General features: G+C 43.5%; 1 protein-coding gene across 8 annotated transcripts in view; it reads right to left on the bottom strand.

The window, feature by feature from the left end:
- The window catches only part of jade2 (jade family PHD finger 2), a 167,347-nt gene that overhangs the window by 42,306 nt on the left and 102,302 nt on the right, over window positions 1-22,739 (bottom strand). For all 8 annotated transcript variants that reach the window (XM_067996197.1, XM_067996201.1, XM_067996196.1 and 5 more), the window contains 3 exons: window positions 21,629-21,796; window positions 17,575-17,691; window positions 7,957-8,475 (listed from right to left, as the gene is read on the bottom strand). In XM_067996197.1, the coding sequence (XP_067852298.1) occupies window positions 7,957-8,475; window positions 17,575-17,691; window positions 21,629-21,796 (804 nt within the window). The remainder of the gene's footprint in view (window positions 1-7,956; window positions 8,476-17,574; window positions 17,692-21,628; window positions 21,797-22,739) is intronic.

The raw sequence follows: 22,739 nt of genomic DNA, 5'->3' as shown, positions 1-22,739 counted from the left end.
CTCTCCTTTCCGGGTAATGTAATATCCTTTCTATTCTGTGACCACTCAGGGAGTGTTAGTCAGAGAAACCTAGTGGGTGTGCGTTTAAATCCTAGTTTGAGTATAAAACTGTATAACCTGCTGTAAACTGCATGCCTATATCTAACCAGACGTATAAGCGGTATGTACATGATCTAATAACGTTAATAAAGCGAATTGAGAATTAAGAGAGAATTGACTCTTCTGCTCTGTGTATTAAGCCAATAATTGTAACTGGTGACTTCCGGTCAACACTTCGTTGGGTAATATTACTTTCAAGCCATAACTTCTTCAAAAAGCACATTATCAATGGAACTTATTCTAGTCTTCAATTCAAAGGGTCAATTATTACGTTCACGAGCACTAAAACATCTCTGTGCTTCCAATGGCAGTAAATCAAAGATGACCTTTTATACAATGTGTGTGGCAAAGCTAATGATTGCCCAATGCTCCTTAGCGTCACATTACTCTGCTGCTTGGTATCCAAGGCATTGGCTGTTTACATTGCTCCACCACTCCACTTCAGAATCATACTTGCACTCAGTGCCAGCTCTCCTAATGCATTAACTGATGTGCTTTTTCTACATTCAATAGTTTCCAAATAACTGTTTTGTAAGTGACATCAAAAGCAACGAGATTTGCTTTTCATTATAGCGTCTCCAATCAAATGTAACAAGGCACTACTTTCTGTGTCTGGTCTGAAGCACCACATGTATAATAAAGGATGACATAAGGACAGTAGTGAGAAAGGATCTTGGCCCGGAGGATCAGGAAGTAGAATCAGTATGGATGGAAATAAGAAATAACAAGGGGCAGAAAACACTGGTGGGAGTAGTTTATAGATCCCCTAATAGTAGCTATACCATTGGACAGAATATTAATCATGAAATAATAGGAGCTTGTAACAAAAGTAATGCAGTCATCATGGGAGACTTTAATCTGCATATAGACTAGGCAAATCAAATTGGCAAAGGTAGTTTAGAAGACGAGTTCATGGAATGTATTCGAGACGGTTTCCTAGAGCCATACGTCATGGAACCAACCAGGGAACAGACTATTTTAGATCTTGTATTGTGTAATGAGATAGGGTTAATTAGTAATCTCACAGTAAAAGAACCTCTGGGGAAGAGCGATCATAATATGATGAATTTCACATTGAGTTTGAAAGTAACGTATTTAAGTCAGAAACTATAGTCTTGAACTTAAATAAAGCCAATTACATAGGTATGAGTTGTCAAGGTACATTGGGAAAATAAATTAAAGGGTTTGACAGTTGAAAAGCAATGGCAAACATTTGAAGAAATATTTCAATACTCTCAACAAATATACATTCCATTGAGAAATAAAAACTCCACGGGAAAAGTGATCCACCCTAACTAAAGAAGTTAAGGAGAGTATTAGATTGAAAGAAGAGGCTTATAATGTTGCCAAGCAGAGTAATAAGCCTGGGGATTGGGAGAGTTTTAGAAACCAACAAAGGACGGCCAAAAAATTGATAAAGAGGGAGAAAATAGAATATGAAAGTAAACTAGCAAGAAATATAAAAACGGATTGTATGAGCTTCTACAAGTATGTAAGAAGGAAGAGAGTAGCAAAAGTAAATGTTGGTCCCTTAGAGGCCGAGACAGGAGAAATTATAATGGGGAATCAGGAAATGGCAGATGCGTTAAACAAATATTTTGTATCTGCCTTCACAGTAGAAGACACAAAAAGCATACCAAAAATAGTGGGGAACCAAGGAGTAAATGAGAATGAGGAACTTAAAACAATTAATAGCACTAGAGAAAAAGTACCGGACAAACCAATGGGATTAAAAGCTGACAAATCCCCTGGACCTGATGGCTTACACTCTAGGGTTCTAAAAGAGGTAGCTGCAGCGATAGTGGGTGCATTGGTTATGATCTTCCAAAATTCTCTAGATTCTGGAATGGTCCCGGTGGATTGGAAGGTAGCAAATGTTACCCCGCTAATCAAGAAGGGAGGGAGAGAGTAAACAGGGAACTACAGGCCAGTTAGCCTGACGTCGGTCGTTGAGAAAATGCTGGAATCCATTATTAAGGAAGTGGTAACAGGGCACTTAGAAAATCATAACATGATTAGGCAGAGTCAACATGGTTTTATGAAAGGGAAATAATGTTTGGCAAATTTATTAGAGATTTTTGAGGATGTAACTAGCAGGGTAGATAAGGAGGAACCAGTGGATGTAGTATATTTGGATTTTCGAAAGGCATTCGATAAGGTGCCACATAAAATTGGTTGTTACACAAGGTAAGGGCTCATGGGATTGGGGGTAATATATTAGCATGGATGGAAGATTGGTTAAAAGGACAGAAAACAGAGAGTAGGGATAAACGGGTCATTCTCAGGTTATAGAATCATAGAAGTTTACAACATGGAAACAGGCCCTTCGGCCCAACATGTCCATGTCGCCCAGTTTATACCACTAAGCTAGTACCAATTGCCTGCACTTGGCCCATATCCCTCTATACCCATCTTACCCATGTAACTGTCCAAATGCTTTTTAAAAGACAAAATTGTACCCGCCTCTACTACTGCCTCTGGCAGCTCATTCCAGACACTCACCACCCTTTGAGTGAAAAAATTGCCCCTCTGGACCCTTTTGTATCTCTCCCCTCTCACCTTAAATCTATGCCCCCTCGTTATAGACTCCCCTACATTTGGGAAAAGATTTTGACTATCGACCTTATCTATGCCCCTCATTATTTTATAGACTTCTTTAAGATCACCCCTAAACCTCCTACTCTCCAGGAAAAAAAGTCTCAGTCTATCCAACCTCTCCCTAGAAGTCAAACCATCAAGTCCCGGTAGCATCCTAGTAAATCTTTTCTGCACTCTTTCTAGTTTAATAATATCTTTTCTGTAATAGGGTGACCAGAACTGTACACAATATTCCAAGTGTGGCCTTACTAATGTCTTGTACAACTTCAACAAGACATCCCAACTCCTGTATTCAATGTTCTGACCAATGAAACCAAGCATGCTGAATGCCTTCTTCACCACCCTATCCACCTGTGACTCCACTTTCAAGCAGCTATGAACCTGTACTCCTAGATCTCTTTGTTCTATAACTCTCCCCAACGTCCTACCATTAACGGAGTAGGTCCTGGCCCGATTCGATCTACCAAAATGCATCACCTCACATTTATCTAAATTAAACTCCATCTGCCATTCATCGGCCCACTGGCCCAATTTATCAAGATCCCGTTGCAATCTTAGATAACCTTCTTCACTGTCCACAATGCCACCAATCTTGGTGTCATCTGCAAACTTACTAACCATGCCTCCTAAATTCTCATCCAAATCATTAATATAAATAACAAATAACAGCGGACCCAGCACCGATCCCTGAGGCACACTGCTGGTCACAGGCCTCCAATTTGAAAAACAACCCTCTACAACCACCCTCTGTCTTCTGTCGTCAAGCCAATTTTGTATCCAATTGGCTACCTCACCTTGGATTCCGTGAGATCTAACCTTATGTAACAACCTACCATGCGGTACCTTGTCAAAGGCTTTGCTAAAGTCCATGTACACCATGTCTACTGCACAGCCCTCATCTATCTTCTTGGTTACCCCTTCAAAAAACTCAATCAAATTTGTGAGACATGATTTTCCTCTCACAAAACCATGCTGACTGTTCCTAATCAGTCCATGCCTCTCCAAATGCCCGTAGATCCTGTCTTTCAGAATACCCTCTAACAACTTACCCACTACAGATGTCAGGCTCACCGGTCTGTAGTTCCCAGGCTTTTCCCTGCCGCCCTTCTTAAACAAAGGCACAACATTTGCTACCCTCCAATCTTCAGGCACCTCACCTGTAGCTGTCGATGATTCAAATATCTCTGCTAGGGGACCCGCAATTTCCTCCCTGACCTCCCATAACGTCTTGGGATACATTTCATCAGGTCCCGGAGATTTATCTACCTTGATGCGTGTTAAGACTTCCAGCACTTCCCTCTCTGTAATATGTACACTCCTCAAGACATTACTATTTATTTCCCCAAGTTCCCTAACATCCATGCCTTTCTCAACCGTAAATACCGATGCGAAATATTCATTTATGATCTCACCCATCTCTTGTGGTTCCGCACATAGATGACCTTGTTGATCCTTAAGAGGCCCTACTCTCTCCCTAGTTACTCTTTTGCCCTTTATGTATTTGTAGAAGCTCTTTGGTTGGCAGGCTGTAACTAGTGGGGAACTGCAAGGATCGGTGCTTGGGCCTCAGCTATTTACAATCTATATTAATGACTTCGATGAAGGGACCGAGTGTAACGTATCCAAGTTTGCTGACGATACAAAGCTTGGTGGGAAAGTAAGCTGTGAGGAGGACACAAAGAGTCTGCAAAGGGATATAGACAGATTAAGTGAGTGGGCAAGAAGGTGGCAGATGGAGTATAATGTGGGGAAATGTGAGATTATTCACTTTGGTAGGAAGAACAAAGAAAGAGTATTTTTTAAATGGTGAGAAACTACTAAATGTTGGTGTTCTCAGAGACTTGGGTGTCCTCGTACAAGAACCACAAAAAGTTAGTATGCAGGTACAACAGGCAATTAGGAAAGCAAATGGCATGTTGGCCTTTATTGCAAGGGGGTTGAGTACAAGAGTAAGGAAGTCTTACTACAGTTGCACAGGGCTTTGGTAAGACCTCACCTGGAGTACTGGGTACAGTTTTGGTCTCCCTATCTAAGGAAACATATACTTGCCTTAGAGGCAGTGCATTGAAGGTTCACTAGATTAATTCCTGGGATGAGAGGGCTGTCCTATGAAGAGAGGTTGAGTAGAATGGGCCTAAACTTTCTGGAGTTTAGAAGAATGAGAGGTGATCTCATTGAAACATATAAGATTCTGAGGGGGCTTGACAGGGTAGATGCTGAGAGATTGTTTTCCCTGGCTGGAGAGTCTAGAACTAGGGGGCATAACCGCAGGATACGGGGTTGGCCATTCAAGACTGAGATAAGGAGGCATTTCTTCATGCAGAGGGTTGTGAATCTTTGGAATTCTCTACCCCAAAGGGCTGTGGATGCTGAATCGTTGAATATATTCAAGGCTGAAATTGATAGATTTTTGGACTCTAGGGGAATCAAGGGATATGGGAATCGGGCTGGAAAGTGGAGTTGAGGTCAAAGATCAGCCAAGATCTGATTGAATGGCAGGGCAGTCTCGAGGCTGCCGTATGACCTACTCCTGCTCCTATGTCTTGTGTTCTTATGTAATATCATTTAAAAGGTTCTCGCCCAAGCATTTTTTTGAATTATGTGAGGCTGACAAACCACTCTTAAGAATAATTTTTCTGATTTTATGTTAATCTATGTTAGGGTCTTACACAAAATAATTTCTGCAGTGGGCAGCGGGGTAGGTCATGAGTTCATACTCCCAGATTTCCTGCAGAGTTGGAACGTGGGTGGGAAGAGGGAAGAGCATGATGTCACGCAAAGGCCATTCACTTCCTCTCTTCCCCCATCTCCACTCCAACAAAGAGGGAAAAATCAAGGTGCAGAGGGGGGAAGTGACTCCCAGTTGTGGTCTCACGTAACAATCTAGTGGCTGGGTGGTGAGCAGCACTGGGCTGGAGAGACTGCATGGTCTGGGATGTCTTCAAAGAATGGATGAAAATTAAAATACAATTTGATGATCAAGTGATTTCTTGTTAATTGAGAAACAGGGTAAAGAACCAAGGGCCATAGTTCACAACGTCAGAAAAGTTGTAACGAGTAGGGGAGAAGATGAGATGAATCAGAAAGTTAGGTGATGCCAAGATTGTAGGAGAAATGGTAAACTGAGGAAGGCAAGGAAATCTACAAAAAGATAAGGGATATTACTATGATAGGTATTTAAACACCAATACAATTTAACCAGATATTTCCACTTTCTCCACATTCCCTCTTTGATTTTCTCTCCTTAATCCTCCTGTTTTGAAGTTAGTGACCAAGACCAGGGTCTACATTTGCAGATGCCAGCAGTCCTCTGGTTCTTTGTCAAATTACCATTCTTTACATATGAGCCTGGACATTTAAGTGTTGGCAGGCTCTTCCACTATGGGAGCATTGCAACCCAGCCAGATCCTGTCCTTCACTCAATGCTCACATGCGTACACTTTCAAGCAGGAGACCCTGCAGATCTTTTTGTAACCCTTTGCCAGGAACACTGGTTATGATTGTAATGCTCCCACTGTTGTCCAGGCTGAAATCAGCTAATTCTACATTGAGCAGGGATTGCACCCTGGGCTTTCTTGCTTTATGTGGCTCACTGGCGCTCTACACTTTGAGAGTGTTTTTGAACACTGACATCAGAAATGTTTCAAAGTCAGGAATTTACGAATGACTTGCAAAGCAGTTTCACTTTTGCTATGGAGCAAGGGCAAGTTCCACCTCTCATTGTGCAAATCTAATTCTCCAGCACATAGAAATCAAGCAAGAAAGCAAGTGCAAGAAATAGGGTCAGGAATAAGAATGTGAATGCAAACCATTTTAAATGGGAGTAACTTGGAAAAATTTCCTAACAAGCTCAGAGCAGTAGGTAGGACTGTGACAGATTTCACAGGCAGCCCATAAACAGAGCTTTCTGTCAAAGAATATACTGTGAAAAAGTCAACGTGTGTCAGTGTATCGGTGAGTTATCATTCCCCTGCCTCAGGACATACTTAGTTGACCAATACTTCAATGTAAAAAAATTTTTACACAATATACTCATCAGTCAGATACAGGGTATTTAGCGATATTGTGTAGCCAACCACAGACAAATAATGTCTTTGGAGCTGCTCCCGCACCACCGCCGTAACTTTGCCGGAAGTGCGGAGGAAACCCCACCTGTGTGTGTAAAACGGGTTTCCGACGCACTACCGGCAGCGCAGCTCTGAGGAAATTCCCTGGTCGAAGAAATGAGACAGAGATGGAGAGAGAGACATAATCAAGGAGAGAGATATGGGTTGGGAAACACATATGAAGAGAGAGAGAGCAAGAGAGAAAAAGGGACAGGCATGCAGAGGCAGCGGGAAATACAGTCAACGTGATAGACAAAAAAAAATGAGTCAAGAAAATACAAAGGAGAACATGACAAGTGAACAAAAAAAATCAAATTAAAAAAAGGAAAAGCAAAGAAAGGAAGAGGAAAAGTGTATACTAATGTGTAGAGCCACAGAATGATGAGGCAGATTCAGTGGGAGGAGTTTTAATCCACCTCATGGGCACAGGAAAAGCTCACAGTTAAAATAGGCTGGAAGTACTTACCACCCTGTTCCCGCTCAATTACTGCCCAACGCTGTTTTAACCATACACCTTTTCTTTAAAAAAAAGGTAGCCAAGGTGCCTGCTAGAAACATCTCATGGGCACGTGCAATTCAGGGTCCTATGATGTCATTAGCACCACAACACGTTTTTTTACACCAAGTAGCCTAGGTGGGGGGGGCGGTTTCAGAGGGCTACTGGAAGTAGAAGCAAAAAAATCTCTTTTGGGGAGCTAGAGCCACAGGAGATTATTTTAATGTATTAACATGGAATGGGATAACAAGGGATCATTTCACCATTTCCACATGCACCAGCTTTCAATTTCAGCCAGGCAGACAACAAAGGTGTAAGTTATCCCAGACCACCACTGCATTTCCCCTAGAGTTACGTTACAGAACGTGATTGTGTGTGTTGTGTCTGTGTGTATGAAGCCACAGTGTTGGAATCAATCACTGATATTAATTATTATTTTCTATTAAATTTTACAGGGGTGGGTTCAATTTGTTTTATGTTGGCAGTTGCAATCAGTACCAACTATTGAGCCTCTGCACATTCTTAATGCACAAAACAATCCACACCAGTGTTAAAGACTATGGCGGTTGTTACTGTAAGGTTCAATAAAGAAACAGGTAACTACTGATTTCATAGTGATCTGTATGAAGTGTAATTAACTTTAAAGCTCATACCCACCCTCTCCAAATCTTGACGAAGGTGCGTGAAGAGCCGCAGGCGTCGGTATAAAATGTCCTGCTCCTGCTGGGCGAGATTGTCCACTTCATCCGTTTTTGGAGCCAGGAGTGGCTGGTTGAAATTTGACTTTCTCTTGAGCCTCCAGTACTGGTAGAAAAAATCCACCAGGACGTCAGACATTTGCAGCTGCTGTGCCACGTCTGAGGGCTTCACCAGTTCGTAGAACTCCTCCTCAAGTTGTTGCAGCTTCTGTTTTCTCAGGCTCGCCTTCTCCAGGTCACGCTCACTTGGATTCACCTCAGCTGTCCCATCAGTGGTTATGGTGAGCTGCCGTGCCTCGCTCAGTTTGCTTATTGCCTCATCCCGTTTGGCAGAGGAGTTGGTGATAGTGCTGCTGTGCTCCAGGCAGTAGGACTTGAACTTGACTTCATCATTCTCTGCAAGAATAGTCCTCATTTCCAAGTTGTGGTCAAATGCACATGTCACATGGAATGCCGTTATACAGGAAGCCATTGAGCACTAGAGGGGAGAGCAAAGGTAAATCTCCATCAATGTAATGCTACTCCTCTTAAGTAGATCTCAATTTGAACAAAACTACCTGCAGGATTTTTTTCAGTTTATGATTTTCAATTCTGCAATGGTTTCACCTCCCATTCACCAGGTAAATCCATTTTCCTGATGGTGCCCTCACACTGGCAGTGCAGCCCCATCATGGACAAGTGTCTAAAACAGAGCTTAAAATACTAACTCACAGCCTATAAGGAAACAACATTCAGTCTTTGTGGGGTTTGAATTATCTCACTCTTTTGCACCTACATTTGACTATATCAGGAGCAAACAGTTTGAGCATGATGATTTGCTAATTTGATGAAATGCAAAAAGCAGCTTCAAACATTGGCATGAAATTGCTCCATTTATGAGACTGATTTAAATGCTCTCTAATCCAATGGACGTGCTCCAATTTCTGCTTTTTCAGTTAATAAGTCTGATCAGGAACTGTTTCTCTTAAATCAACTTTAAAAAGCCTTCATTCAACTACAAGAAACGGTCAATCTGAGTATCAATTCTGCAGAAGCAGAATAGGTTCAAGATTGGTTTCCTCTAATTGAACTAGAATGAAAGGTTTTAATAAGTAGAATTAAATAATGATAATACTTTTGATAGCACCGTATCACATCAAAGTGTCCCAAAAGTCCTTTACAGAGCTATTGAAGCATAGTAACCATCGTTACATAAGCAAAAACTGCAAGCCATTCCAACACAGCAACATTCCACAGACAACAAGAAGATTGACAAATTATTTGATTTATTTGGTGGTATTGACAGGAAAGAATGATGGCCAAATATAAGAACTCCCTTTTTAGAAAAGTCCTGTGGAATCTCTAATGCCTACCTGAATAACCAGACAGCATCTTGGTATAACATGCCATTTTAAAGATTGAGAACTTCCTTAGTACTGCATTGGAATATCAACCCAGATTTTGAATTGAAACGCAGGTATAGGGCTCGGAGTAAATAATTCAGATAACTGACTATTGTATTGTATTGAACAATGCCAATTCAATATGGAATCTAATATTATTATACAAGTTAAAATAATTATATAAATAGTGAATGCTAACAGGTCCAACTAGTTTGGATATCCTGTCAGTTTAAACAAGAGGTGTTTGGATGAATGGCTATCTACTGCATGAACTATAAAATATTTATGTTTCTTATCAGTTACTGGAGCCATTATGAACGAGTTCCTGTCATAAAGTCCAGCAGTACAAGTCCGATCAAGTACTATTGTAGATGACTAATATATTAGTCTAGTATTGTAAGACTTTCAAGCAACATTATTGGGCACCTGTTATAAGCAGCAGTGAAGGTGGCAATTGTTGATGGTAGACAACACACACACACACACACTCAGACTTTAATTTGTCTCTGTGGGAGAACTCAGCTGAAATGTGTTTCTGAAGTTGTTTAAAGGAAATGAATGGAAAACTGCAGGTTCCAAACAACTTCTATTTAATACCCAGCAAGATTCTGATGTCTGTACCAGGCCTCCACAGGGTAATAAAATCCATTTATGTGGTTCTTTCAAAGCAATTATTGTTCCTATTTCTAACATATCAGTAGGAGACAACCCACTAACCAAATATTGAATGTGAAAATTAATTTTTTCTAAAGGTTTTCTTTAAAGTTTTTGTTTGGCTTCCAATGGCCCAGAAAGTTAAATGCACCACCTGGTGTGCTACTTAGCCAAATAGAGGAGTAGGGTCTCAGGTTCGAACCCTTCTTTGTGTTGTGCTATCTAGTTTAAGCCAGGCCAGTCGGGGGCTAAAATTGCTCTCGGTATTCTTCAATTCAGCATGGGAAAAATAACGCATAATAATGGCAAGAAAGCAGAGGGTTGGGCAGTGTCTGTGGACATATGCTCAACAATCAGCATATTCAGGAAAGGAAGGGCTAAAAGTGGTGAGAATGTGGAACTCGCTATCACATGGGGTGGTTGAGGCGATTAGCATAGATGCATTTAAGGGGAAGCTTGATAAGTACGTGAGGAAGAAAGGAATAGAAGGATATGCTGATAGGGTGAGATGAGGTAAAGTGGGAGGAGTTTCGAGTGGAGCATAAACATTGACATTGACCTGTTGGGCTGAATGGCCTGTTTCTGTGCTGTAAAATTCTAGGTAATAGAAAAAAAATTTAAAAAGTGAATGCATCCAAAACTATTACAATTCATTAAAACAGGAAATTTCCTTAACGTGAAAATATTCAAACCAAGCCGCAGTAACAAGGTGAGCACGTTCTAAATTAGCCCATGTTTTACAGGTACGTATGCCTTTTTCTCTCCATTTTTTTCTGGCAATGTTGTCTCCACCCCCCTCCCCTCCAAGTGTTGACTCCTAGATGGGTTACAGTTCCACAGGTAATGGTCAACTTCAGGTACCTCGCCAAAGTGACCATTCTTCACGTATGAGCCTAGACAGTGACTATAATTAGACTGTTCATCTACAGGTGGCATAACACGCAAACCTGATCCTGGCTTCACTCAATGTCTACGTATCTGCACTTTCTAGGAAGAGTCACTGGACAGAGATCGGGGTGGGGGTGAGGGGACAATGGGCATGTGACAAACTCGAAAAATAAATCCTTACTGTTCCCCACGCGATAATTGATGGCCCATAACGTGGCTTCCAGTTTTGGCATCTGAAAGCTGCGCAGCAGGCAGACTGTTCATCCACATTACCTCCTGTCAGCTCAAGTGTCTGTATTTAAAGGGCCACTGCATCAATGGCTTTTGCTGGACAAAGGAGCAAACAGGCATAATGGCGTGGCAGAGGGCCAAGCCAGTTCCACGATTCAGAGGCGCCTCACTTGAGGTGCTGCAGGCAGGGGTGAGGAGGAGGAGGGAGACGCTGTACCCAACGGACAGAAGGAAGTGTCCTGCCTCTGCCACCAAGAAGGCCTGGCTCGAGGTGGCAGATGATGTCACCAGCAGAAGTAACATCTCCCGCACTTGGGTCCAGTGCAGGAAGTGCTTCAATGACCTAACTAGGACAGCCAAAGTGAGTATACTTACTGATTCTCCCGCATTCCGTGGTGCACATCACACCCCCGGACGGGTTGCACCTCAGCAGATCCAGGACTAATATCCTCGCAGGGGGATTTGCTACTGCTGTTGGGGAGGGTTTAAACTGGTGGCAGGGGGATGGGAACTTGTGCGGGGAGTCAGAAGAGAGTAAAGTTGAAAGGAGCAAGAGAGGGGAGGACCCAGGGGAAATTTACAATACAAATAGTACAAATAGTTGTTAAAGAACAAGTGAAAGGGAAAAGCGTAGAGCAGCAGAAAGAGAGTGTACTTTAGGCACTATAGAGAAAGTGAAAACTAGAAGGTGTAAAGCGATTAACCCAGCATCAAAGCTGAAGGATAGGCTAGTGTGTGTGGCCCAACTAAGAGTTCTATATACAAACGCATGGAGTATAAGCAATAAATTAAATGAACTACAGGCACAAATTCAAATTGGAGGGTATGACATGATAGCTATTACTGAGACATGGCTGCAGGATGGTCAGGATTGGGAACTAAATATACCAGGTTATAAGGTCTACAGGAGAGATAGGGAAAATGGAAGTTTGGAACTCTCTTCCGCAAATGGCAATTGATACTAGCTCAATTGCTAATTTTAAATCTGAGATAGATAGCTTTTTGCCAACCAAAGGTATTAAGGGATATGGGCCAAAGTCAGGTATATGGAGCTAGATCACAGATCAGCCATGATCTTATCAAATGGCGGAGCAGGCTCGAGGGGCTGAATGGCCTTCTCCTGTTCCTATGTTTCTACGTTCCACCCCCCACACTCATTCTGCACTGCCAAGCCTACTCCATCACATCACTCCTCACACCCACTTAATGCTCATCGTCAACTTACCTTCACTTCCTCAGTACTTGCTCACCTCCCCATTTGTGAACCCACCACTACCACTCACCCCAATCCTGATCCAATGTGATGTCTTGTCTGATAGTCACCCTCTGATGCATCTCTTTCAAGGTCAGCTTTTCCCAAAACAATACATTCACCGGCTGACCACTTCACCCTCACTCACTCACACGTCTGTACTTTCTCCCCTTGTAGGAGAAGAGAGCGCAAAATGCACGGGAGAGGGCGAGGACGAGGACTGCAGGGGGGACACAACAAATAGTGGTCCTCACAGAGACAGAGGAGGAGGCCCTGCAGATCAGCCGGACGCTGGAACGCCTAGCTGTTGGGGATGCCGAGACTGGCACCCCACAACTTTAACATTCATCACACGTAACGTGAATTGATGTTATTAATGATTGGCATGTTGAATACCTCAGTATGCTCATTGCAACATTAGACATCTGTGATGATTCTTAATATTGCCTTCTGTTCTCTTCCAGGCCCTTCAACAACCAAAATGACGGGAGAGGGCGATTCCTCAGAGAAGCTCCCGGCCTCTGAGAGCGCACCATCACGTCTTAGCGAGCCATCCACCAGCGCAGATACTCACACCTCGGTGGGTCCTAGCAGTCAGTTAGTTGGTTGGCACCTGGTGAGTGACCACACACAAGTGAGCAAGAGCAGACAGTGGTGGCAGGTTCAGCTGTGGAGAGTCCACGTCGGTGGGCGCACTCCTCTCCTAGCTCTGCTCAGCTGGACGCAGATGCTGAACCCCAGGGGCCATCCTTTAAAAGGAGAATGATCAAGGGACGGCAGCACATTTGCGAGGTACTGGAACAGGTGCCATGCACACTCTCCACAATAGCGCAGAGGATGGAGGAGTCCAACTCCTGCTTTAGTGGAATGGTGGCACAGGTAAGTGCGGGAATGTCTGCGATGAAGAGAAGGCTAGCCTCCGTTGAGCTTCAAGCACGGCTCACAAATGAGTCCATTCAGGCCCTGATAATGGCCGTGCGGACTCAGGGTGAACAACATTCTGCCGCCTTAAACAGGCAGACAGATACTTTACAGGTGGGCTTCCTAGGTATCACACATGTCCTCCAAACTGTCCTCCAGCAGGGTGTTAGGAGAGATGTGGCCCTGGCCCAGGAGAGGGATGATGGCAAAAGGGGACATGGAAGTGGGGAGCCACTGAAAGCACTCCCACGTTTCACCCGTTGCCCCCCCCAAACCAGAACCCACAATGCTGCCCCCCCTCCAGGTGGCCGAGTCTACCCCTGCCCCGGTGCAGGTGGAGCAGTCTTTGGCGGGGCCCTCACGAGCTCCAAAACCCAGAGGGCGTAGGCCAAAAGCATCTCAACAGTCAGGGCATGAACATGAGCAACCTGCTCTGACAGCCTGTCATGTTTTTCATTTGTATTTGGTTTTTGTTAAATTCACATTAAATGTTAGCATTCTCACCACTACTGCCACGTCTTGCCCATTCTTGACTGCCTTTTGTGATAGTGCCCTTTCATGTGCTTCATTATGAAGGCGAGCCTTGATGCCACCCAGTGGGTGCGTTTACAATGGGTGTATGTGTAGTTGTAGGACTGTTTTGTGTGGTGGGGGTGGGGGGTGGTGTTGGTGTTGGCGCTGCTCTTTGCAGGTGGTCTGAAGACTGGACTTTCCTCACTTTGCAGATGTCCTTATGAGAATCGATCATATATTAGTGACTCCCTGGCCTCACGAGCAGCCAGGGGAGCAGCTGCTCTGCCAATGGGTTCCTCCTCGTCCTCGTCCCTCTCCTCAATGTTGATGGCAGATGTGGATGCTGGATGAGGGCATGGGGCCTCATCAGCCGGTAACTCTCATTGTTGCACCATGTTGTGCAGGACACAACAGACAACTATAATTCTACCCACTCTCACTGGTGCATATTGAAGCGCTCCTCCAGACCGATTGAGGCACCTAAATCGCATCTTCAGCAGTTCTATCGCATGTTCAATGACCGATCTGGTGGTGATGTGACTGTCGTATCAACGCTGTGCCTCGCTGATGGGATTTATCACAGGTGTCATGAGCCATATGTGCAGGGGGTATCCCTTGCCCCGAGGAGCCAGCCCTTAAGGCTGTTTGGTGCGTGGAAGAGGGCCAGGATGTTGGAATCCCTCAGAATGAAGGAATCATGGCAGCTGTCGGGGAATCTGGCACACACGTGAAAAAATCTTTTCCGGTGGTCACAAACGAGCTGCACGTTGATGGAGTGATACCCCACTTTCTGTTGATGAATGGTCCTGGCTCATGTAGAAGTGCTCAGATTGCTACATGTGTGCAACCAATTGCACCCTGTACCCGTGGGAAGCCAGCCTGACAGTGGAAACCCACTGCCCTCTCCGTCTGGCTGAGGTTGTCCATGGGGAAGTTAACGGCATGGGACGCCCTGCGAAACAAACCATCGGTGACCTATCTTATGCACTTGTGGGCAGATGACTGAGAGACCCCAGCGATGTCACCAGTGGCGCCCTGGAAAGATCCAGAGGCGAAGAAGTTGAGAGCAGTGGTGACTTTAACTGCCATTGGCAATGCGATGCCACCAGGCCCAGCCGGGAGCAGCTCTCTATGTAGGAGGGTCACTCTCAGCCTTCGTAGGCAGTGCTTCTCAGAAAGGTCTAGGAAGCTCAGCCTCGGTCTATAGACCCTCTCACAAAGGTAGTGCACCTGTGACATCGGTCCCTCTGTTGTTGCCCTCTCTGCTCTTCTGCAGGTCCCTGTGGTGCAACTCTGTGTTGTGGAGCTGCAAGTGGTGGAAGTGCACGCCGTGCCTAGTGAGGATGCTGAGGTCCCCCTCCTTGGATGTACTGGTGAATGCATCCATTGCGCCCCCCCCATCCTGATGATGTCAGTTTGAGGGGGTCCAAAAAGTAGGTAAATATGTGTAAACAGAACAATTCTGAGTGTGAACCAAGAATTTTCAGTCTAAACACAAAGAACTCCCAGCCAAAAGTTTATCTAAGAGAATTGAGTGCCCTGCTGCAATCACCTTTTATCTCACCTTTTATCCCCATCTGTCAAACAGGAATTTAAATGTCCAAATGGCTGCCAGTTGCAACCCACCTAGTTTCCCACGGCGTGCTTCACACAGTATGGGAAACACGTTGAGGCAGCGTTGAAATCACTACCCAGCATGATTAACAACATTAGTGAAGATTCTAACAACTTTAAGTACTTTAATTCCAGGTTTAAATATCGTCCCGCTGGCTTTAATTGCCGGCAGGACTTCCGGGTTCGTGAACCGCACACACCCAGATGGGTCTGTGTCGTGCGCATTTTTCGGCGGGTTGGAGCCAGGATTCCTTCCCGCTCTGGAAATGCCCGATTTTGTTTGCCGCCCCCGCCCCCAACGCACCTGGACTTCAAAGTTAAAATCGTGCCCCAGGAGTGGGAACCCAGACCAATTTTCCTCTTGCTAACCCAGGAGTACTGTGGCAACCTGTAAAACTCCTACCATTACCCAGGCTAAGATCAGCTAATTCACCGCAGACTGGGATCTAACTTGGAGCATTCATGGTTTGTATTGTAGTAGGTACAGCACAGGAGGTGGCCACTGGCCCATCGTGCCTGTGCTGGCTCTTTGAAAAAGCTATCCAGTTAGTCCCATTCCCCTGCTCTTTCCCATTGCCCTGTAATTTTTTTCCCTTCAAGTATTTATCCAATTCCTTTTTGAAAGTTACTATTGAATCTGCTTCCACCCACCTTTCAGGTAGTGCATTCCAGATCATTACAACTCGCTGTGTAAAAAAATGTTTCCTTATGTCACCTCTGGCTCTTTTGCCGATCACCTTAAATCTGTGTCCTCTGGTTATCGACCCTTCTGTCGCTGGAAACAGTTTCTCCTTACTCTATCAAATCTCCCCTTAACCTTCTCTGTTCTAAGAAGAACAACCCCAGCTTCTCCAGTCTCTCCACATAACTGAAGTCCATCATCCCTGGTACCATTCTTGTAAATCTCTTCTGCACCCTAAGGTCTTGACATCCTTCCTAAATTGTGGTGCCCAGAATTGAACACAATATTCCAGCTGGGGCCTAACCAGTGTTTTATAAAGGTTTAGAATAACTTCCTTGCTTTTGTACTCTATGCCTCTATTAATAAAGCCCAAGATCCCATATGCTTTTTTTAACAGTCTTCTCAACTTGACCTGCCACCTTCAAAGATTTGTGTATTTGCACCCCCAGGTCTCTCTGTTCCTGCAACCCCTTTAAAATTGTTCCATTTAGTTTATATTGCCTCTCCTCATTCTCCTTACCAAAATGCATCACTTCATACTTCTCTGTGTTAAATTTCATCTGCCATGTGTCTGCCCATTTCACCAGTCTATGTCCTCCTGATGTCTGTAACTATCTTCCACATTGTTTACTACATTTCCGAGTTTCGAGTCATCTGCAAACTTTGAAATTATACCCTCTATACCCATGTCCAGATCATTAATATATATCAAAAAGAGCAATGGTCCTAATACTGACCCCTGGTGAACACCATTGTATGCTTCCCCCCAGTCTGAAAAACAACTGTTCACCACTACTCTCTGCTTTCTGTCCTCTAGCTAATTTTGTATCCATGCTGCCACTGTCCCTTTAATCCCATGGGCTTTAATTTTGCTAACAATTACATTATGTTGTACTTTATCAAATGTCTTTTGAAAGTCCATTTACATAACATCAATTCCACTACCCTCATCAACCTGCTCCGTTACTTCATCACCATCACCTTCTCAAGGGGCAATTAGGGATGGGCAATAAATGCCCACATCCCATGAACGAGTAAAAAAAAACTCAATCAAGCTAGTCAAACACGATTTTCCTTTAACAAATCCGTGCTGATTTTCATTTATTAGCCCATACTTTTCCAAGTGCCAATTTATTTTGTTCCAGATTATTGTCTCTAAAAGTATGAGTCAGCTATTCAATGCCTTAATAAGCTGTCACCATCAGGAGTGCCCAACACAGTTACATTCTCTTAAATTTTAACAAAGATGTAAATTCTCCTGTCCACTATCAGTTGGAATGAAGGTTCATGCTGAGGTAGGAAGCAGGGAGTTAATTAATGCACAAGGCACTAATCTGGGGCTTTCATCACTTCTTTGTCCCCTATCAGCACAAAATACACTGCAGTTCTGATTGTAGTCACGGAACAATTCTGCAAATGAATAAACTTGTTCATACTGACCTGAATACATGTCCCAGTCCGTTCACTGCATAGGCTACAAGCCAGAGCCCATCTGCTAGCAGGAATGTGTGACACCTTCGTAATGGGTTCCATCTTCTCAGGGCAACCTATACTTACCTAAAAATATTGAAACACAGTAAATCTTAAGGCTTAGTCATTTAATTAAACAGACAATGTAATTTTGGGGAGTATTTATCCTCAAACGCCACCCATCCTTGACTTTCTTCCCATTTATACACCTTGGTCCTACCAGGCCAAACGTCCCTGCCACCATGAGGACAAACAGCAGAACTTTTTCAAGGCCTCTGCCTATGTCGCATTTGACTGGCCACTAAAATACTCTCGCCTGATTCATGGAGATACTGTAGCCTCAGCCCAATCGACAGCTAAATAGTCAGAATTGGGCTTTGAACCTGACTAGTCCCAGTCTGTGGTTCAATGCAATGGTGTTCCAATGCTGTACGTATATTTTATAAATTAATTTCTACCCTACTCCATTCCTCAACCAGAAGGGCGGCTGTCATCGGCTCTCAAGTATTGGGAATGTGACTCTTAAAATGGGCATTGGAAAGGTGCGGAGAGCGCCGTGAGTTCATTGGCCTCTGACAAAAGGGTGAAAAGGAGAGGGAATTAAAAAAGAAATCACGATCAGTCTTCTCTCCCAAAGCTAGCAACGTGCAAACAAAGAGCAGCACATTTAACAGACTGTGTGGTGTTTAAGAGACAAAATAAAGCAGATACTAGAAATTTGAAATTAAAACAGTAAAGCTGGAAACACAGAGGCAGGCTGATTATTTAGATTCTATTCAACTTGTTGCACATTTCCATCACATTCTGGATTTATTACTGTAAAATTTGATTTGTGTGGATTTAATAGACTTTCATTATATAGAACTGTGGCAACTAATTACTTTGTTGAAGCATACACTAATTTTGGTGGGAAAAACAGCACCCATCGAAGTGAGGCATTAACATCAGTGCTGTGAACTTGAATATTCTTCTACTAATGCCAGTTCTGAGCACTACTAGGTTGATCATAATACAGGTTAATATAGAGTAATATTTCCATATTTGCAGAGGAAGCAGTTCCAGAGCAGGTATCACACAGGTTAGATGCAGGGTATAGCTCCCTCTACTGCCCCAACTTTGTTCCTTAATTCCAGCCCCAAACTTGTGACACGATTATCCTTTTGATCATTTAAAACTTGCAGCTGAAGTGCTTTCAGGTGAAGCCAAACTGCTCTTAATGGCAACAGCTGTACGGTAACCAGGAAATGGCACGAGCTCACTTAGCTCATTTGTGTCACCTTTCTAGCCAATGTACACGAGCCAACTACCCTACTAATAGCAAAAGCAAAATACTGCGGATGCTGGAAATCTGAAATAATCTGAAAACAAAACACCAGTATCTTTCAGCAATTATTGTAATTAGAATCGGCGGAACTTAATTTCAACAGAAAGATTACGTTAATTTGGAGTAATGCCTTGTGCGATGCAGACACGTCTGCTTTATGTGTTACACATGATCGTCCTGACTCACAGTCTGAGAAACTGTGCAATGGCAAATATGTAGAAGTTAGGCCTCGTCCTTTGCCTATTCTAAGTAAAATGAGTAAGAGCCCCAAGCATTGATCAGATTCTGCTTTCACAGAATCGTAGAAAGATTACAGCACCAAAGGAGGCCATTCGGCCCTTCGAGTCTGCACCGGCTCCATGCAAGAGCAATCCAGCTAGTCCCACTCCTCCGCCCTATCCCCGTAGCCCTGCAAATTTTTTTCTTTCAAGTACTTATCTAGTTCCCTTTTGAAGGCCATGATTGAATCTGCCTCCACCACCCCCGCGGACAGTGCATTCCAGATCCTAACCACTCGCTGTGTCAAAAAGTTTTTCTTCATGTCACCTTTGATTCTTTTGCCTCTGGTTCTAAATCTATGTCCTCTGGTTCTTGATCCTTCCATCAATAGGAACAGTTTCTCTCTATCTACTCTATCTGGACCCTTCATGATTTTGAATACCTCTATCAAATCTCCTTGCAACCTTCTCTGTGCTAAGGAGAACAATCCCAGCTTCTCCAGTCTATCCACGTAACTAAAGTCCCTCATCCCTGGAATCATTCTAGTAAATCTCTTCTGCACCCTCTCTAAGACATTCACATCTTTCCTGAAATGCGGTGCCCAGAACTGGACACAATACTCTAATTGTGACCGAACCAGTGTTTTATAAAAGCTCAGCATGACTTCCATATTTTCGTACTCTATGCCTCTATTTATAAAGCCCAAGATCCCGTATGCTTTTTTAACCGCTTTCTCAACCTGCCCTGCCACCTTCAACGATTTGTGCATATATACACGCAGATCTCTTTGTTCCTGTACCCCTTTTAGAGTTGTGCCCTCTAGTTTATATTGCCTCTCCTTGTTCTTCTTACCGAAATGTATCACTTCGCCTTTTTCTGCGATAAATTTCATCTGCCACATGTCCGCCCATGCCACCAGCCTGTCTATATCCTCTTGAAGTCTATCACTATCCTCCTCACTGTTTATTACCCTTCTAAGTTTTGTGTCATCTGCAAATTTTGAAATTGTGCCCTGTACACCCAAGTCCAAATCATTAATATATATCAAGAAAAGCAGTGGTCCCAGCACTGACCCCTGGGGAACATCACTGTACACCTCCCTCCAGTCCGAAAAAAAACCGTTCACCGCTACACCCTGTTTTCTGTCACTTAGCCAATTCTGTATCCATGTTGCTACTGCCCACTTTATTCCATGGGCCGTCTTGATGATAAGCCTACCGTGCGGCACTTTATCAAACGCCTTTCGAAAGTCCATATACACCACATCAACTGCGTTGCCCTCATCTACCCTCTCTGTGATCACATCAAAAAACTCCACCAAATTAGTTAAACACGATTTGCCTTTAACATATCTGCGCTGGCTTTCCCTAATCAATCCACACTCGTCCAAGTGACTGTTAATTCTGTCCCAGATTATAGTTTCTAAAAGTTTCCCCACCACTGAGGTTAAACTGACTGGCCCATAGTTGCTGGGTTTATCCTTACACCCTTTTTTGAACAACCTATCCCAACCAGCGTCCCATCCTCTTTCTCCCTGAAATGAACAGGTTTGCCTATGTTTAGTTGTGTACAAGGCTAAATTATAGTAACTTTATTCTTTTCTTTTTTAGGTGATTTTTTGTGTTCACCAAGATAAGGGATGCTAGTGCTATGAAAAGGAATACTTACTAATTTCAGGGTGCCTAGTGTCAACACCAAGCACTCCAAAATAAGGTATTGCATAAGATAGATTCAGAATAAGGCTTCTTCTACTCTCCCCCAACAATGAGCCTTAACAGAGAACCTTAAGAGCATGCCATACTGCACCAATATGATGTTTACATTTCCTACCCTGGCCATTCTTATGGCCTCTGAGTAAGATTGCTAGTTCAGTACCAAATTAAGCACAGTTCTGTTGCATTGGCCCACTCATGAGAAAGGAGGGTTGAGACAGTCCCCATTCATTTCACATAGGACCCTTGCAACCAGCTGAGAGAAAAGACTTTCTTCTTATCATTTTCCGCTGCATTCAGATCCCAGAGGTGAGAGAGTTGTGTCTGACCCATTACAGCATCTAATTCTCATGTGTAATTGTTATCCAAGTAACCGGGCTGTTAAAAAAATGTCCGTAAGTTATCCAGAACAGTATCGTTGCAACATTAACCGTTCCTACGTTACAACAGTGACTACACGTCAAAAGTGCTTAATTGGCTGTAAAGCGCTTTGGGAAGTCCTGAGGTCGTGAAAGGCCCTAGATAAATGCAAGTCTTATTTATCTATATTGACTTGCGATCCTCTGAATATATGATTCTAGCCAACTGTAGCACGATCAAATCTTTAGCAACAAAGACAAACCACTCATCTAGTTTTCTACCAATCCATGAATTTATTCTGTTTGGTTAATTGGAAGAGCAGTTGACAGCCCCTTCTCTGAAAGTTTGATTATGATCATGTGTTCATTGAGACCCCTGTTGTTAATCTCCCCACAGATGGATGTCTTACTTCAGGTATCCATAAGGCACAGCTAACATGGACCCACTTCGTGCCACTGCGAGTTGGCTTCAAAGCTCCTCCTCTCTTGGGACACAGCAAACACTTTGGCTGAACGCCCAGGGCACACGTCCGACACAACCAGCTGCCAAGGGGCACCTTCAGGATTCCATAACAAGCCTGTCGTGATTTAAAAATAGCAAATGGTCAGATGTCTCCTGCAAGAACCCAAGCGAGTAAACTCTTTTGTGCAGACACCTGCGAGCCAAACTGTCAGCTGTTGCAATCCAGTCAGCATTGAGCTGAAATGCTTAAAAAAGTAACCGTCTTAACCAATGATGGAATCAATAAGCAAATGAGACATGTAAAACTAATTGGGATTTTATTCTCATACACCACGGACCTCATTTAAATGCTTCTCTCCTGGAAACACACAACAGTTACAGTTAAGATAACCAATTACTTATAATAACTAAATACTTGGGGGGGGGGGGGTAGAATTTCTGCTTCGTTCTCCTGATCTCCTGCAGTAACGTTGGAGGAAAATTGTCGGAAATAGCATAAACGGCTGCTTCCGCTGTCTCTCCGGAGTTTTTGCTGACATTCTGCTGAAGTTATGGCAGGAGATCTGAAAAACTCCCACCCTGGAAATTCAAGGATGGGTGCTGAGTCAGTGATATCACAAGAATCAGCACCATTACAGTCAGCTTCTTTATGAGAAATACCGACCTCAGGCCACAACGTCCTGGTTCCGATGGTTTACTTTCACACGCTCAAAGGTTTACCAAGCGGTGATCTCGATGTGTACTGGCTGATGTTGAAGCTGAACCATTTAGCAGTTGGTCATCCCAGTGGGATTTAAGGTAAAAGCATAAGCCTATACCCTGAATATACATGTTTGAAACCTGATAATTCCTGAGCTGCTAGGGCAAGGCAAATGTTCTTTTAAGTTTGACAAAAATGAAGCATTTTATCCATGTAGGATTATTTATTGAATTCTTGCTTGCCAGTCACAGCACATGCAGGGGCAAAATTGCTAATTATTAGCCATTTCTGCAAACAACAACAGTTTGCATTTATATGGCACCTTCAATGTGAAGCATCGTAAAATCATAAGGGAAAC

The sequence above is a fragment of the Heptranchias perlo genome, chromosome 14, assembly GCF_035084215.1.
Source record: "Heptranchias perlo isolate sHepPer1 chromosome 14, sHepPer1.hap1, whole genome shotgun sequence".
Lineage (NCBI taxonomy): Eukaryota > Metazoa > Chordata > Chondrichthyes > Hexanchiformes > Hexanchidae > Heptranchias > Heptranchias perlo.
Note: the sequence above shows the minus strand (reverse complement) of the source record. Positions and strands in the feature narration are given on the sequence as shown.